General features: G+C 38.6%; 1 protein-coding gene across 1 annotated transcript; it reads left to right on the forward strand.

The window, feature by feature from the left end:
- The first annotated feature begins 4,129 nt into the window (after nucleotides 1–4,129).
- ZNF831 (zinc finger protein 831) lies at nucleotides 4,130–13,724 on the forward strand. The gene is made up of 5 exons (XM_009871153.1): nucleotides 4,130–8,368; nucleotides 9,228–9,370; nucleotides 10,960–11,129; nucleotides 11,482–11,633; nucleotides 12,870–13,724. The coding sequence occupies exons 1-5, from the start codon at nucleotides 4,130–4,132 to the stop codon at nucleotides 13,722–13,724; spliced, it is 5,559 nt and encodes a 1,852-aa protein (XP_009869455.1).
- The last annotated feature ends 5,066 nt before the right edge of the window (nucleotides 13,725–18,790 follow it).

The raw sequence follows: 18,790 nt of genomic DNA on the forward strand, positions 1-18,790 counted from the left end.
CCTACAGATTTCCACAAATTTTAGGGAGGTTTGTTGAGCATGACCTAAACACTTTTAACATTCTTAAGTATTTTCTTTCCCAGTTACTGCAGGGCACCATTGGAAGCAGCCGGTGAGCGATACCCACGCCGGAGAAGTTTAGCATTTCATATGTAGTTTCTTCTCTGCACCATTGGTTTTTTTTGTTTCCCCCAACACATTTCAAGAGAAATTTTTACAGTAATGTTATAACCAAATTACCCTTAGAGGAATAAAGAAAAAAAATCTTCCATTTTGTCAGTGTATTTCACTGAATGATACAGCTGAACCATACAAAATGCCTACATTTTGGGGACAGCTGGTTCTGTTTAGAGGTTCCTATGTGAGTAACGGTAAAGGATATGAAGAGATTGAAATGCTACTTCATTTTTTTTTTTTCTGTTTCATCTCTTCCTGTTTTCTGAAGGTTGTTACTGTGACACAATGTAAAAAAAAAAAAAGAAAAAACCGACTTCCTACTTCTGATCTGTTTCAAGTCTATGTCCTCATTTCTCTCCGCTTGCATCGAGTATTGACAGAAATAAGACTTCTTTTGCTGAAATGCATGTCTCAATAAAAGGTACGTGAACTAGAATTATTTACAGACTAAAGAGTTTTATACTAGTAGTTCAATGCCACAAGTTACAAATTGAGCTCAGAACATGAGGAAGGTGGTCAGTAACAGAACCTGGGGGAGAATCAACACAGGAAGTTTTTCTACTTCAGGCAAGGTCTACCCAGAATTAGCCTTGGGGTAGAATTAGTTTGTGATAAGCTATTCTCTGACAATTTACAAAGAAATATAGTGGGTTTTTTTTTTAAAAAAAAGAAAAATATGAAAAGTATAATTGTATACACCACAGTAGAATACAAACCACAAAATTTTCATTAGGAAGAAGGTATCTTCTGTTTGCTGTGAAAAGCAGCATACTAGTACAGGTGGTAGAAATATATTATTAAACTCTTAAAAGTAATGAGATTATGTATTACCATTTAGTTTAATTGTTTAGCATAATTGTTTAGCATAATTTAAAACTTTCCCTTAAATTTTCTGTGATCAGTTAGGTATTTCCTTTGTAGAATATTACATAGCACTGAAACGATACTCAGAATTACACTGTATTTTGAGCCCCAGAAATTACACAGAGAGCCTGGTATTTTGGAATTACAGGATTCATGTTAAAAAAAAAATCTGTCCCTTGCAAGTTAACTTACAGGCTGGCCTTGAAGGGCCCATCAGCTGTGCACGAGCATGAGGATATTCAAAGAGAGAACATAGTTTGTGGCACTGGAGCAGGCTTATGAAGGTGGAAATGTAAATTCTGCATTTCCACACTTCTTTTCAGAGGAAGGAGGGGAGCACAGATATTATGACTTGTTTTGTCTCTGGGGTATTTGTTAGATGTCCCAGCAACATGGTATTCACACTGCACTTTTCTTCTCTGAGCCTTGTGGTTGCAGTATATTTTTTCCCCTCAACTTTACATTCCTGTCTTTGGAAAAACTACTGCACGCTTAGTTTATGAGTATCAATGTCTCATGTAGTATCACTTGCTGTTTTTTTTGTATGCTGTGTTTAAATTGCTATAAATAAAGGTGACTGTATAGACTTAAGAATTATCTGAAATGGACTTGAAATGTCCGTAACCTCACTTTGCAAATTAGAGAAGTCCACTTTTATTCTGTAGTGTGAACTGCACTGCAGCATATGGATAATAACTTAATTACTTTAACAAGCCACGTAGAAATCTCTGAAGTGGACAAGAACAGTCCACGCTTGATAACTGAGTTTGACTTAAAAAATTCATGACAAATGAGAAAAGGCAAAACCTAAAGCATTGCCGTGCGCATATGAGTTAATTCGACAGGTTGTTTTCTGGGATTTTTATGACAGTAAATCTTTGAGTGAAGAGAAAGAATCCTGTCAGGCACTGATACCTTTTCAATAAAAGGTCTAACCGTGAGCCTGCTGCAGGTGGTACCAAGCTTCTCATTAATTCAACAGCTCATCAGCAGTTGTGTTGACCCATGTAATGCACGCAGAAAAGCCTTGCTTGTGACCAGGAGGAAAGTCAGAGAACGCATCCCAGGGACTGTAGTGCTGGTTCTTCTCCACTTTTCCAACTCTTGCAACAAGGAAAGCAGATCAGAGAGAAACTGAAAGAAGCCTTGGCTGTGAAATGTAAGTTGCCAGCCAGCACAGAGTTTCAGAAGTGGTGCCGAGTGAGAGCTGCCAGGTTCTTGGTTCAATAGTTTTCTGTTGCTTAAGGAGACAAGTATTTACAGCTGCACTGAGCTACATGTAGGGATGAAATAATCAGTGGGATTAAAGGCAATATCCTAAGATGCAAACCTTTTCCTTTGCAGAAGACTGATCACCATGAGGGTTGCTTTATCTTTCAGTTATGACCATGCATACATTTAATATGAAAACTACTTGAATTCCTAGTCTATTTTTTAAGATGCTAATTACATTTATTAGTGAGTACATAACTCACTGAACTTAACTGTTCCATTTGTTCATTACTAGAAAGGTTTTTTCCCATTTTTTCACACGGTGTGAGACACTATGATTTTCAGTTGTGAAGTAACAGAATGTCTCTTGGATTTCCATCCAACTTTATATTCATTTACCAGCTTTATTACCTGCTCTAATAGCAACTCAAAAACAATTCCATTGAGTTTGCTATTTCTCCTTTATGTGAATTATTCACAAAATTTTCAGTAACTACATGCAACAGAGATTTTGCTTCGAATACATTTCAAACAACATTTTTGAATAATTTTTTTTTTCTCTTCCCCAGTAGTGATCCGAAAATGATCCAGGGAAGGTGCAGAAACACCACTACAGATTATGCAGTAAAGCAATAAATTGCAAATTTCACATTTAGCCACCAATTACGTTATTCCAAATGGGGTTTTTATGACTGTTTGCATAAGAACAGCCTATTATTCCTAACAGCCAATGGACAGAGCTGTGAGTATGGCTGAATAAGAATTTGAATAAATATTCACAGATCACCCTCTAATTTTCACCCAAACTATAATTACAAGAGGTTATGCTGATGTCCCTATCAGCACTTTCAAAGATCATTTTCAACTAGCTCATTTTGATAGTTTTCTAATTTGTTTCTAAGGAAGAAAAAAGAAAAGAGATTTTTTTGTTAAAATAAGAAGTAGTCTGGACCAGCACCAACCCTGAACATATTTGGACAAATTTCATAAGAATAGTTCCACTTTTTCCAAAAACTCTGTCTACAAAATGTTTTCACCTGGCACTGAAAGCATCTAAAAATAAGCAGCATAACATAATATTGCTTTTAATTAGAAACAATTATTTTGGGCTGCACAAAAGATAGCTTTATCCCACTATTTTCCTAGGATAACATCGTTTCTACTTTGTATCTACAGTTTCATTTTGGTCACATATTTTCATTTTGCATCACTTGTTGCAATGTGTTTAGCTTTAGCTCTCTTAAACACAGATAATATGCAGCCATGTTTCCTGTCCCGTGTTTGGAACAGGTTGCCCACAGAAGCTGTCCAGTTTTTGTCCTCAGGGGTTCTCCGAACCCGACTGGATAACACCCTGAACAACCTCGTCTGCCCTCGGTGCTAACTCTGCTTTGAGCAGGTGTTTGGACTAGAGACCTCCTGAGGTGCCTTCTAGCCTTAATTGTTCTGTGTTTCTATATTAACATTTATTAATGTAAAGTCTTAAATTAACAAACATGGTACAAATACGTAATGGGACTATGGTTCCAGCAAAGTAAAACTGTATTATTTCTGGGATGCTGAAAGCCTCCATTTGCAAATCTGCTACTCAGATTTATTTCTAATACTTTGGATACTTACTGTAGGCTCTAAGTGCAATGCTCAACGTTCTTTACACCGCACCAAACTTTACTCCCTTGCTAGGAAATTAAAAATGAATCAATGAAATAATGATTGTCTGTATAATGCCTGTATATAGAATCTGTGATATTCGTAATTGCTAACTTTCCTAGACCAGGAGCCAAACTGTTTATTTTACTTCGCATTCTGAAGAGTCCTACTTGTTTTGTTTTCCCTTCCTTACAGACACCTGAGCATATGGCAGATAACTTTTGAAATGGAGGCACAGAAGCAGCCTGGTTTTACGGTTGCACTAGCAGATCGACCCGTTCCAACCTCTTCTCTTCAGCCTGCCCAGGGTTCTTCAGATCTCAACCAAGGCAGTGGGGTTCCTCAACAGGAACGAGCCCTGTCCCAACCTGTGTACCTAAAAGCCTTTACCATACCTCTGTATCAGCCTGCCCAGACAGGATGCTTCCAGCCAAACAGTCAGTTAGTGACTGGCCGGAGCTGTGTAAATCTAGACAGCGGTAACATACCTCTAATCCTGAATCCACTTGTTCCTTCAGAAGCCACGGACCAGCCTCGGCCACTTTTTCAGAAACAACTTGGGCAAACGCTAACACTGAACATAGTGAGCACTTTGCCAGTTTTATCATCACCGAATTCTTGTGTAAACGCATCTGTCGGAAACCTGGGAAAATCAAAAAAAACTGGGAAATATATCTGCAAACACTGTGGTCGAGATTGTGTGAAGCCAAGTGTCCTTGAGAAACACCTTCGCTCTCACACGGGAGAGCGGCCGTTTCCGTGCACCACTTGTGGGATCGCTTTTAAAACTCAGAGCAATTTGTATAAACACAGAAGAACTCAAACACACGTCAACAATACCAGACTGCCCTCAGACTCTGACAACAGTGGCACACTGGAGCAAAATGAGAAATCACCAGAGAGCATCGCCTCTAAGCAAGGCAGCCAACTACTCAGTAGCACCTGTGAGGACAAGGGGATGCAGACGAAACAAATGAGTTCAGAGACCAGCGCTGTAAGAGGCACTAAGAAACTTCCTAACGACCTTTCGCTGCCAGCAACAAGCAATTCATCATTTGCCTCAGAAAATCAAGAAACAACAAATCGGTCCTTTAGTTCGAAGGCTAATCAGGGAGTTCCTGAACGAGAACCTCTGAGTTTATCATCTCCAGCGGCTTTGCCAAATGGGCAGTATCTGAGAAAGAAGATGCAGGAGCAAAGATCTCCAACTGCCAGTAAGCACATTCAGCTGCAAAGGCAGCAAGCAACCTCTTCGGAAAAGCAGTGGGATTACAAGCCATTTGACTGCAAGCTGAAGAAGTGTGAGAGCACTGACTCAGGGTATCTGTCACGCTCTGATAGTACAGAACAACAGATGGCGTCATCCAGCCCGTTGCATAGTCTCTACGAACACAGCACAGAGCTGGAAAATGAAACTGCCTCCAGCAGCTTAAGGTGTGCCTCTGGAAGCAGTGCAAAGCTAGATGCAGCTGAGAAAGCTACAGCCCTGATACTAGAGAAAAAGAGGCTGGAAGAACACATTTCAAAACTTATTTCTCATAACAAAAGTGTGGTGGATGATACCCAGTTAGACAACGTCAGGCCCCGAAAAACTGTCCTTTCTAAACAGGGGAGCATCGATCTGCCAATGCCTTATACATACAAAGACTCTTTTCATTTTGACATCAGAACTTGTGAGGCAAATAGGAAAAAGAATATTTTGCTTTGTTCAGCAAAATCCACCTTTACGCCCCTGGAAAAATGCAAGCCCGTGTTCTTTCATTCCGTTCCCACCCAGTTCTCCACAACGATAGATACTGTGCCTGTTACACGAAGCAACTCTTTGCCATTTGTGGAGGGCACACGAATGGTACATGACAAAGCAGGCTGCTCAAAACCGCTTTCTCTTACTAAGCAGTCTGTAAATCCAGGCGCTGCTAGTTTGCTGCCTAGCAACAATCTTGCTGCAAATTCTGTAGATTTCCCCAGTAGTCATCCCCGAGCTCTAGTCAGACAAACAGCAGTGGATGATTTGCCACTAAGTAACGTGGCTGATCACCCTCCTCTGTCAGAGCAGTTGGAACGTTGTAAAAAGCTCGGAGCTGGAGAAATAATCAATGCTAAAAATAAGAAACATAATCAAAAGAAGTTAAAGATGTTCTCTCAAGAAAAATGGCAAATGTATGGAGATGAAACGTTTAAGAAAATCTACCAAAAAATGAAAAGCAGTCAAAATGCCAAGAAAACTAAACAGAGGGGGAATAAGATTACAGATATTACAAGCTTCACTCCCGATTCAAAGGAATCAGTCAGCAGAGCTGAAATTACTGAGGAAAGTGATGGCAGGAGCTCTGTAAGCGACAGGCTTTCCTCCCTCGTGACAGCAGCTTTAAACACTGGTAAATCAGAAACCTGTACTAACAGTAATCGTATTCTACAGAATGTATCCTCTGAGGAAATCGCAGATGGTGCAACCTACCTAATGGAGACATCACATTCAGTAAATGCTAGTGCACCCACCCTAATGAGCAAAACTTCCCAAGACCTCAGTGGCAGCGACGCAGAAAAATACACCCCTTGCAAGAGCACATTACTAGCTCCGAGCAGGTGTGAGCTCAGGCTTCAAGATAGTCAGTGTCAGCTGAACACTAACAGAAGGAATGATGGCCTGCCAGGACAGAGCAGCAAGTGGGAAAAACCAAGCCCTGGGAAAGAATCCAGTACATTTGAATTGGATTGTAAAAGCGCTTCAAACAATCATAGCAGGAATAAGGAAACTGGCCAGTGTACCCTGACGCCCCTGTGGGTCCACTGCAACAACAAAGATGCCCCAGGGAAATCCCAGAATTTACCATCAGAAAGAAAAAAGCTGAAATTTGAGGTGGAGAAGACAGAAAACAGTATTTCAAAGTCCAGCACTAGTCCCAGTGGTGAAAACAATGCATTAAATGAAGCAGAGCGAGACTACTGCGCCAGCACTCCCTGTCTTTCCACAGCAGCTGTGAAATTCTCCAGTAAAGCAGAGAAGCAAAAATTAACCACAGGAATTAATGAGTCCACTGGAGGTACTGAAGGTGTGGGGTATATGAAAACAATCAAACTCCCCACAAAAGCTCTTAATTGTACTGATGTTAACGTCCTTTCATATTCTGCAGGTATCTCAAAAGCTTCATTTGTGGGATTTTTAGGGCCTGCACTAAGGGCAAGTGATTGCAACTCTTCTGCCTTGCACAGTGCAACAGATAAAGATGTCAAAACATGTCTTGTGAAAACAGGAGCAAAAGTGCCACTTTGCAGTGACAATGCTGTTGACGTGTCCTCTAAAATCCATCACCTGCAATCTGGTCATTTATCTCCAGTCCCACAACAAAATGCTTTTTCCCCAAAATATATCCTTAAATTGCCACAAGACAACAGAGCCTCAGATTTGTCACTTTTGCTTAGATCTGAGCAGATTACAGCTTGTACATCTGTGTCAGACACCTTAACCAATCTCCCCTGCTCTTCCAACAGCAGATCGCTCATTTCTCATTCTAATGATGTGTTCTGGTCCCCTTTAAAATTTGAAGTGAGACAAAAGGCCAGCAAAGGAGAGCTATGGTGGAACGTACATGCAAACTGGAAAACTCCAGTATTTTGTTCACCAGTCAATTCAGAAACGACAAATATCTTAACCACAGCCGATAACACCTTTTATAACCAAAACTTCAGGCAGCAGGATATTGTAAGAGACACTGGGAAAAACAAGCAGAACAAATGTAAATTAAATTATCAAAGGCAAACAGAAGAGAAGTGGATGAGCATAACTACTTCCTCTACACAGAGCCCAAAGAAGAAAATATGCTTTACTTCTATGTATACAAGTGGTTTTTTCATTTCAGCTGACATCAAAGAGGAGAGAAAGGTTTTGCATCATCTTTGCTCAGGAAGTGACTCTTCGATAATGATATCGGCAGCTTCTAGCAAGGGTGCAGAGCCAGCGATCACGGGACGGGACAGAGGTGGCAGTCCGGGCATTCTGAAGGACATTTCACCAACACTGCAGGATACGCAGTGTTCTCAGAGCTCGACAGAAAACCCCACTTATTTTTGCCATTCTTTTGGCACTTTTTATTGCCACGCTCTTACCACTCACTGTAAAGAATACCCAGCACTACCCCACAATAATCCAACTTGCTACTCTGGAAGTTTAACCGTACCAAGCACGAAGAGCACCTTCCCATCACTCAATGCTGAACCTCGATTAACTTGGTGTTGTTTAACGAGAAGCCTTCCACTGCCTGCTGAGCAGAAGGGCAATGCAGACTCTGCTTATTCCTCCATGCACGCCTGTGGCAAGGAATCTATCGATGAATGCACACTGTCAAAATATGATATTTCTATTTTCAAAATGAAAAATATTAGCAAGACTGTGGCATATGGCTTAACAAACAGGAGTTTAAAAACCTTAGTTTCATCCTTTTCTAAAGGACAGCAGATGCAGGAGGTAATATTAATAATCGTATTTCCTTTCTCAAGAGGGTGTAATTGGCTGACAGGCCCCCTCTTATTAGGAAAATAAAATTATCAAAAGCAAATTTATGTACATTTAAAGGCATTTGTTGATAAAGAATTTACAATTTATGTTCCTCTAAGTTACTTATTCATTTGATGCATGAAAAGTGCATACTTTTGTGTGAATATTTAAGTTTCTTCCACTTGAGAATTTCAGTAGGAATGCTCTCTAGTGAGGAGAGTCTATTTCTATTTATCAATTTTTCTTCATATATTTTATATTCTTCTGTAACAGTATATTTATTTCACTGTTTTCATTTTAAATGAATATTTGAATTAGAGTAGGACTTGGGTAGACCACTAATGACAAAACTCTGTTATTCTTGGAGACACTTGGAGTCAAAGACAGACTGTGTGCTGTATATCTCATAGTTTGGCTGCGCGGAAACATCAAAAAACCAAACTGCATTAATACTCTGTAATGTGTTTAAGGCTTGAAAGCTTTTAAATTTTACATAAGTGGAGACAGACTAGTCTCTCTGTACAGACCCTAGAACAGCTCTGTAAGACTAAGCTTACTTTTCACGTAGGAAGAAGAACCCGAAAAAACATACACTAATTCTATGTAGACACATAAAAGCAGTGAGTTGTTTCAATTTTATTTTGTAAGAGTAGATGGACAAAGGGATTAGAAAAAAACAACTCACAAATTCTAGGAAAAAATCAGAGTGGTGCTATTTAAGTACTGTACTATTTAGTGTTCTTTTAAAAGAGCATATATTTCCAATCTGTCAGTTAATCTAATTCACAATGTTCACACATTTCATTTTTCTCCCCAATATTCTCAATAGTTAAGCTCAGCAGCTCCCGGTGGTGCTTTCAAAAATATTTCAGAGCAAAAGAAGAAAACAGTAGTTTGCAAAAAAGAAAAGCTCTCAACAAATAAATTCAAGAGGATCCACAAGCAGAAAAAGATTAAAGTCACTCCAAAATGGTAAGGAATATGGTTTTCAGCTCCCCTAGACACAGACATAATTTTGCTAAAATAGGTGTAAAAAGTCATACCCAAAATTCGACCTTGTCAAAATCAGGGGAAAAAAATTAAACTCTCAGAAAACACTGTTCCCACACTGCAGCAGTTCCACAAAGGTAAAGTATGAAAAATATGTTGTTTACTATCAGGAACAGACTTGTCTAAGCAAAACAGAGACCTCCTAAAGAAAGATGATGACTGGCCAGTTGACTCTCACTATGCTTCAGAAATAATTCTTATCTGTCAAAACTGTCAGCATTTACTTTTGTTTGAAGGGAAGCAAAATGCCTCAGTTTTTAATCCTGTTACAGCTAAAAGCAGTGTGCAAGACCCTTTTGTCCCCAGAAGATCTATGTCCTGAACTTGTATTCATGAGAGAACGCAGAAGAACAAATATCAAGTTCTAACAAAGTAACAAAACCACTTGTAGTTTAAAGGATCATTTGGTTTAAATAAAAAGCAGGGAGAATTTGAGTATAAAACTATCTAAGGCACATTGTGTCAATCAGCACAATTTCTGTGGGGTAGCAGAACATCTGATGAATTGCTTCAATAAAAAACACATATTGTGTGCATACATCCCTCTTATTTTATTTCATGCCCCAAATCAGACAGAATGACTCCCTTGTGGACAAATCAGTGTCAGTAACTCAAACACTGTGTCTAGCTTGGCAAACAGCACTGCAATCCTGAAAAACCATAGGAGCAAAAATAGGAGAGTCAGGTCTATGTCAGCCAGTCTAGTGACATTCTTCTAGGACATTTTTCTGGTTTGTTTCCTGGGTGTAGTTGCTTGTTTGTTTGTTTGCTTTTCCCAGCTGGTTTCAGAATCTATTTATTTGGCAATATCAAATAAGTACAGGGACTCAGTTAAGCACAGGGTCCCGGAAGCTCAGGTCACACATCGTAGTAGCTAACTGACAAAACCGTTAGTCACAAACTGTAATGTAGTTTTTTGATACACCAAACACCTGAATAAGCACATCCTTTTAGATTTAGGTATATAGTGACTAATTCCATCAAGAGAGGAATGAGATTTTTCCAATGTAGTTCAGTCTCAATCATTAAGAGTTACTGAAAGATCTAGCTAGAGAAGAAAACAAAGCAGAGCTCTCTCACTCAGTTTGAGTTTTCTAATAAACGAAATACTTATGTTCATTAGTAATGGTAGATAGGTATCACATAAGAAATGAAAAGTAAAAAAGCTGACAACTATGCAATCTCAGGTGACTCCAGTGAGATAACAGTCTTTATGAAGTATGTTGTTTTAAAATTCCAGATATAGGAAAAATGATCTGTTATTCCTGAATACGTTTCTCTTAGCAAACCAAGGGTTTACTGAACTCTGCTGAGGGAAAGTTTAACAAAGTAATTGTGAGCCTCTTGCCTAAAATCCTTCTTTTTTTTTTTTTTTGAGTCAGCATAAACGAACACCTCCTTCACAGCAGTAAATTGCTGTTACACTTAAATCTATCTGATGATGTGGTGTTATTCTACTCTGGCCGCCTTAAACATATTTGTTTTCCCTTTCAATGCCATTGGCAATGCAGGTACAGAGGGAGACATATACATGGATACGCTCAGTCAAAAATTAATCGACTAAGCAGGCAGCGCTGTTTTCCAAATAGAACACCGGATGCTTTGAAAAAGGGCTATTCATCACAACCCTGTAAATTTAATAAGTATAAGAAGTGCCATTCTCCTCAATCAAAGGGACAAGGTAAGTGTTTTGAATATTTTTTTAATGTCTGTTTTTAAGAGAATGAGCGTTACTGGTATCTCTGATACAGACCTGTTCCGCATGGAACTTAGAAACCACTTTCGTCCTTCAGTATATACTGTGAGTAAAGATGAAGACACCTCGCACGTTTTCACAACTGAATGCACAATGATTTTCATACACATACTTACACTGTGAATTTGATAATTAAATGAGTAAATATATCAGGCTTAGAATAAATATTTACAGAAAACAGTGAAAACATAAAAATTGGTTCAGTGATACGATGAGAAAGTAAGTTCTAGTACGTGGAGGAATAAAAATCAAAGTTTCTTCAACCTCTTTTCAATAGAAAATTGCCTTCACCAGCTAAAAGACACATCTTGTTTCACCTCAGACAAGCCACTTTGCAGAAGGAAAAAGGAAGGAAAGAATAACTCAGTAATATCTTCTCATACTGAAAATCTAAACCATGTTAAACAAAAAGAAAAAATGGATAAAAAAGTAAGTATTGTACTTTAACTCACGTATTACTTTTTATTAAAAGAAAAAAAGGTATTGGTAATTAAAACTTTAATTATATTCAGTTGTTTTAAAGTTCAAGTTGAGACTACTTTGTATCACGGATTCTGTTTAAAATATGTTGAAGGTATTTTTGAGGTTAATATTTAAAGAAAACTTACTAACATTAGCTTTTTTAAAAGAACAACTAAACCTGCATCAATTGAAAAGGCTATTTCCTGTGCTTGCTGTCAGAAGATTGATTCCCACGGGTGTTGGAGGTGCCAGTAGATGTTGCACAGAGTATCCCGAGGCAGACACACATGCCTGAAACTAGGAGAGTGGGGAGAGTAGGAATGGCCCCGCAGCAGCGAGAAGAATGCGAATCCAGCATCACAACTGAATTCTTTCAGCCCTTTGGGGAAGCCAGTGCTGCGGGGGTTTCTAAGCCTCAGCAAGCTGCGCTAGCTAGAAGGGGCCTTGCCCACGGGTGCAGGGGCTGCCAGCCCCGCGGGGCTCTGCGGGGTCACCGCAGCTCCTGGGAGCGCTCGGCGCTTCTCCGCATTATACATTTTTGCTAGACTTCTGCTGGCCACACTTGTAGACAAAAGCTACTGAGCCAGACTGCTGTTACGTAGCACAACCACTAGTTCTTTGCACAGCATAAGCAGGTTCCTATTCAGGAACCTAATCCTTGAAATGTTTTTTACTAAGGAATTTTATTTCCTATGCATAGGTCACCACCTTGGACAGTGTAATATTTCTTACAGATTCAAAGATGTTTCCACCTGCATTGCAAAAACATAGTTGCAATAGGTATATAAAAATAGCTTGATGAAATGAACACCATCCTAGACAGTATATGAGTGCTTGAAACCCCTAACCTCAATCATCCAGAAATGATCAATATGGTCTGTCACCTACCCAAGGGGAAAAAAAAAGGAAAATATATATCCTCTACTACACCTCTCCCACACACTGGGAGAAAAAAGTTCTCTCGTCAAAGGAGGGATGATTAACTTGGTCTGCAGCAATTAAAAAAAAGAGAAAAGAGCACAAATATAATCACGCTTTATAAATAAAGGTTGACATTATGTTTAATTGCTCAGTTGATATGAGTTATAACAGAGGTAAATGTTTTATGCTGAATTTAGTTATCATTGCATTTTTATGAAGAATGGAATTGCACTGGATTGAAAAATCTTAAATGTAATTTTTCATCTCCTCTATTTTCTACAGGACGTTTCTGGGAAAATTAGGGAACACACAAGAACGAACTTCTCTTTTCAGAACATTACAGCTCCTCTGGAAGTATCTGTGACAGCTCATTCCTTTTCATCCACAGTTAACACAGCCATGCAGCAAGTCAGCAGTGATGTGGAAATCTGCTGTCTAGTGCCACCACCACTTGGCCTTCAGCGATCAGTCCCAGGGGAGTCACAGCCAAACATTCAGAGTGACTCAATGGCATCTTCTTTTTGGTCTTGCCCTTCTGATTTGACAAATACAGGCACAGGTGACCAACTTGACTGCACAAACTCAGAGACTACCCATCCTCTTTCCTTACGTCTAGAAGCAAGCCAGGGAAACATACTAAATGTAGAGTCAGAAAGTCAAAGTTTTGGCACATTAGACCCAGGGATCCAGGCCTCAGGGAGGGAGAAACCTCCAGCTGAAGAAAACACATACTCATCTTCAAAAGAAAACTCAACTCCCAGTTCCCAGCCTGGATGGTCGTGTTTATTCGGATCAAAAGCGGAGTATCTTCCTGAGTTGGTCACAAGGGCTAAATCACCCAACACAGAATACACAGAGCCGGCAAACTTTTCTCAAAGAATCCTTGACCTTCAAGGAAGTGCCGACAAGAATGGAACCCACCTGCAGACAAACAGCTGTGGAAGGTCACATGAAACACCTACTATCACCTTAAAAAAGCTCCCAACTACTCTCAGGTCCCCCGAGTTCAAGGCTTACCCTGCAGCACCTTCCAAGACATACAAAAAGAGAGGTTTGGAGATGATGAGGAAGCAAACCAGAGTTGAGTATGATGACACTAGCAGTGATGATGAAGATAGGCTTGTTATAGAAATATAGCAGATAAGCTGCTAACAACATGCTTGTATGATGGCCCGTTACAGAAGGAAATACCATGGATGTTTGACCAGTATTTCTGAAGCACCTTAAAATCAGAAAAGCCATTCCTCTGTGCAATAGGCAGTCTTCTCAAAAGTCCTTTCTTTCAAGGACTCAAACTTTTTAAGAAAGCTTATCTGAAGCAAAGAGGGAGCTGGCATCACACATTTAAACCCAAGAGGTAAACCTGTGTTTATGCAGGGTTTCCAGCATTGTTAACATTACAATTCCCACAAGTGCTAGCTGCAGGGTGTTTATTTACTACTGACAATACAACAGCAGCAGCTTCCTCAATATCCGAGCTAAGATTTTCTTGGAGGTATGGATGTACCCTCTTCTACACACTCCTCTTTTCTTGCAGTCACTGCCATCTCTACTGAGGGGTGATACTCTGGCATTAAGGGGAAGATCTGTTCCCTAAATATCTGTGATATTGGAAGAGTCTGGAAAAATGTGGATCTTTTCCATGTTGCACAAGTGTCAATGCTTCTTTGTGACAAATGACACAAGCATGCTTTGCTTTGTGTTTTGTGCCTTTTATGCCAAGATCTACTCAAAGATTCTTGATTTCTAGTTGGAGAATATGGGTGTTAGCTATTGATATTTCCTTGTGGCAAAATTTCTGACAAGGATTTTCTCATTATGTTCATCATATCGTGCTCCAACTGATGTAATCTGGAATGTTACATTTTTATTGTAATTGTAAGTTTAACTGCAATGATGCTATTCTGAGAGTAATGAAGCTATATGGCATAGCTTGTTTTCTTTTTTTAACAAAAAGTTTTGTGGAACAAGCCCTAAAACTTACTGGTTTCTATGTGAATAAATAATTAGGTATTTTAATTTGACCAAGTGTATTCACTTGCTTGATTAAACTGATAAACATTAAAAACATCCCACTTCTACATGATAATCAAATTCTATACTTAAAACTTCTACTGTTCCTATAATGTGAATCATACATAGGGGTTTTTTAGTCCAATTCTACATGTGGACTAACCTACATGGGATATTTGGAATTGCTTTTACTCTAATCATGCACCAGTAAGCTTATATAGCTCATATGCACAAAGAAATCCAGTACACGAGAATAATAAACATATATGTGCAAAAAGATGCCAAAAGAGCTAACAGATACAACAAGTGCTCATTTCCATGTGAATATTAGTTTATGGAATTACGTATTTTGATTCTGTGATTTATTTCTCATTTACCAAGTACTGCTATTTTATAACAGTAGTAATCTGTTGGGTTGTGATCAGAACTTGCAGCTGAGACATACAGGGAACAAGTCTGATCTTTTGCTACACTTCATGGTAGATTTCCATAAACCTCAGTTTTAGCTCCACATACCACACAGGGAGAAGATAAGGTGGAGGAAGTAACAGCCTCCTTATTGTGGGAAGCTCAGTGTGTAGAGCACAGCAAGCACGGGCATATAGTTGAAGAATGACTGGCATCAGCAATGACAGATTGCAAGGCACTGCAAATCACATATTTTCTTGACTGAGACAGTACAAAAAGTACCATTTTGTTTAGAATGATACAGCTGAAGAGCATGACATAGCTGTAGATTGGTTTTATATTAGATTTTTCTCATTACACTGCTAAATTATTTTATCTTAAAAAATGAACCTATTCATAAAATTGAACATGAGGATCTTAGCACATGCACTACTATTACAGTTCAAGCGTATTAACATTTAATGATTTTTAGTAGCAATTATGCTAAATTTCTTAATCTACCTCAAAACTTAGGAGAAGAACTAACATGTTACTCAGGAAACTTCTGAGTACAATTATTAGCAAGAACAAGGTTGATAACATCACTAATATGAGAAGTTTCACCAGGTTTGATATTACAAGAACAAAAAAGATCAAAGGAAAAACTTCCTTACTCTGTTCAGTATTTGTGCTCCAAGACAAACGGGAGAGGCACTTGGGTGAATCCCAGGCGCAAAGAATTTATAAAGCGTGAATTCAAAGTAGTACACGAATGTAACTCCGATTTGGGAGAAAAAGAAGAAAAGAAGAGAGATAAGGGAGGTGGAGGAGATGCCACCAATAGTGCCACAATATTGAACCATTAAAAGCTTTGGAACGTTTTTTCCAACAGAACCACTCAGAGCTCAATTCTGAATCTGTAGAAAAAGCAGAGGAAAAAGAAACACGATGCTTACAGAAAGGCACAAATCACAGTGTTCCCAGCAGTGTTGTTGGCCAAGCTTCACCAAAGGGCACACAGGTTACGTGCATGAATATGTTCATTAGATAATCACGCTAACAAAAAACCATACGCCTGGTTTCAGCTGCATAGCTCAGATCTTCTACCATCTTCATTTTCAATCTATCTTTGTTAACAGTGGTATGGGTTACAAGAAAGTGTTTTCTTCAATTTGAAATCAGAATTTTAAATTCTACACCATTCCATCCAAAAAATCTGACAAATTTCAAATGTTTCAAGGTTCTGCAAGGTCTCTTAAAAATGCATAATCTTTTAGAGCTAATGGAAAATTTCCATACCTATCAAATCTATCTGATTCAGCTCTAAGGAAAAGCTTTGACAAGGACGGTACAAGAGAACCATTGCATCAAACCACACCAGCAGCCTCCACAGCAACTGTATTCACCTCTTGCTTGTGCAGGAGTTTTATAATCATAATTTATAAACGTGTAATGAATATGCTATATAAAGTCTTTTTGCATACTGTTTGTGACTAAATGATGTGTTTTAAAGTGGAATTTCTAGATCAGTAATTTAGACATGTTCTAATGACAACTCAGAAGCACTGTGCAAAGAAACATTTTGTGTATATTTTACAGCATTAAATACAGAAATTTCTTTGTCACACTGCAGCTGTAGCTGGAAGAAAAATGGGACAATTTTAAGTTTGCTGAGAAAGTACATTTTAAATTTTTTTTCCTGACAGAATCCTTGATATTTTATGTCAGCATACGGTACAAAAATCTGACCTAGCATTAGAGTTGAAAATCAATAGACCTGTGGTGACATTTTTAACAGTACTGCCATAATAACCCTTTGAGGAGTAAGGCCTGAATCACGTGCATCAGTGTGTGAAGACTGTGAGAAATGTTCTTGGTTTAAGTCAGGGAACTCAGGGAGTCTCCTTATCCAAATCCAACTGGCCATATGGCAATCAGCACATTTTGGCTTTCCAGAAGATGCTGCTTTTGCAGAAGAACACACAAAGCTATCCAGGCAAATTATCCCCTACCTTTTGCACCACAAAAGTGTCAGCCATACAGTGATGTATTTAATTAATTCGCAAGAAGCTGAACATCAAAGCCACATGAGGGCACCAGGCACAGAAAAAAATCTGTTTCTTTATCCTTCAAAGTCAGCAGCAGTTCTGATGGATCATTGCATTGCTAGAAGCAAATTTGAAAATCCTGTGCAGGCGAATGCATCTCATCAACTTTTTCCTCCTTCTGTTGAAGGAAGCAAATTAATAAGGAATGCTGATCACTGATAAAAATCTATATTCAACATCTACATCTACTCAAATAGACAATAAGCAATTGGATGTTTCAGATTTTCCCTCCTTAGGTGCAAAAAAACTATTTCTTATTGTTTCAAACTTTTATATTACATCTTATTAACACTTCACTGATCTGCCTGGCAAACTCCAGATCATACACAAGGGTGGATGAGAGGGATGCAAACCAACCAGAGCAAGCCCAGCGAACACCAACAAATACAAAGATATGCCTTGAATACATAATTTATGAGAAAAGATAACAAGAGCTGGCTAGCTATCAGAAGAGAAAATTCAGGGACTATGCACAAAAACGTTCAGTAGAAGAATGTGGGAAGACTATCACAATCATCTGCCTTCCACATCCATTCCAGGAAGATGATGGGCTTAATTTGCAACATATAAACTTGATATTAAGAAAAACTTCCTATTTAAGGAGCATGTAATAGATAACCCAGGGAGATTATAGACCCCACATTACTTGGAAACTTCAGAAACAGTTATAGTAACTATTTCTTATTATAGGTATAATATTACTTAGGACTGGAACAGACTTTCTTTCCAGCCCTATTTTTTATTCATAAATTCTTTTTTGTCAATAACTTCCCCAAAACACAAGGTGCAAAATATTTAGTAGTTTGCAGTACACACAGAGAGGGTTCCTAAACACATCTGTTATGCATTCCTTACATGAATATCTGGGTTTGCACATTGCCTGTGTTTTATTTACACAACCGAATTTGTTCCCATTCATGAGGGTTTATATTATAATAATTTTCATGTAGTTAAGTAGTTTTGTTAAACGATTAATTTTACCTTGAGGATTTGTGTGGACTTATGGCTGCAGATTAAGAGTCCTGGCCTGCATTTTTCATTTACCATCAGCATTCCACAAAAGTCACATGGATGAAAAGGTCAATATTATTTTGTTTAGACTTTAAAAATACTGTGAGATTTTAACAGCACATTTAAAGTGTCCTGGTGAAACTGGATAAATGTCCTGTGGAAGCACATAACTTAAAAGCTGTGTCTTTCAGGGAACTGTAATGTTACCACGGTTCAGTTATAAGCCATTCTCTTAAGTTTAAGCAGTACTAAAACACAAAAAAGCAAAATCTTTCTCACAAGCAAAATCAATGTACCTGTTGACTACTCATCCCGGCTGCCTGTATTTATGTAATGGTTGAGTTTAGAAGAACTACAAGATCTGGTTAAATAAGGGATGGACTCACTTGAACATATTTGTGGGTGCTTTGCAAAGTAGTCAGAAAGGATTCTTGTGCCATGGCTCTAGAGATAATTTTGGCTTTAAAAACACCCAGCCCAATGTAAGTCTCATTTTAAGTCCCTAATGATTGCTGGGGTTTAATAAACAAAAGAACGTGATCCTAATACCGTCAATTACACTCTATTTTTTGAGCGTCACAAGTTTTGTATAATATACATTTGCAGCATTTTTTTTGTTTCACCGACTGACAAAATGAGCAATTCTAAGAAAAACACTGGGTATAATGTTAGGAGTTTGTACTT

The sequence above is a fragment of the Apaloderma vittatum genome, unplaced genomic scaffold (genome assembly GCF_000703405.1).
Source record: "Apaloderma vittatum isolate BGI_N311 unplaced genomic scaffold, ASM70340v1 scaffold42526, whole genome shotgun sequence".
In the NCBI taxonomy this organism is placed as follows: domain Eukaryota; kingdom Metazoa; phylum Chordata; class Aves; order Trogoniformes; family Trogonidae; genus Apaloderma; species Apaloderma vittatum.

Coding starts and splice junctions, on each gene's coding strand:
- ZNF831 (XM_009871153.1), top strand. CDS start 4,130: ATGGAGGCACAGAAGCAGCCTGGTTTTACGGTTGCACTAGCAGATCGA. Junction 9,371..10,959: donor ATTAAAGTCACTCCAAAATG/GTAAGGAATATG, acceptor TTGGCAATGCAG/GTACAGAGGGAGACATATAC. Junction 11,634..12,869: donor AAGAAAAAATGGATAAAAAA/GTAAGTATTGTA, acceptor TATTTTCTACAG/GACGTTTCTGGGAAAATTAG.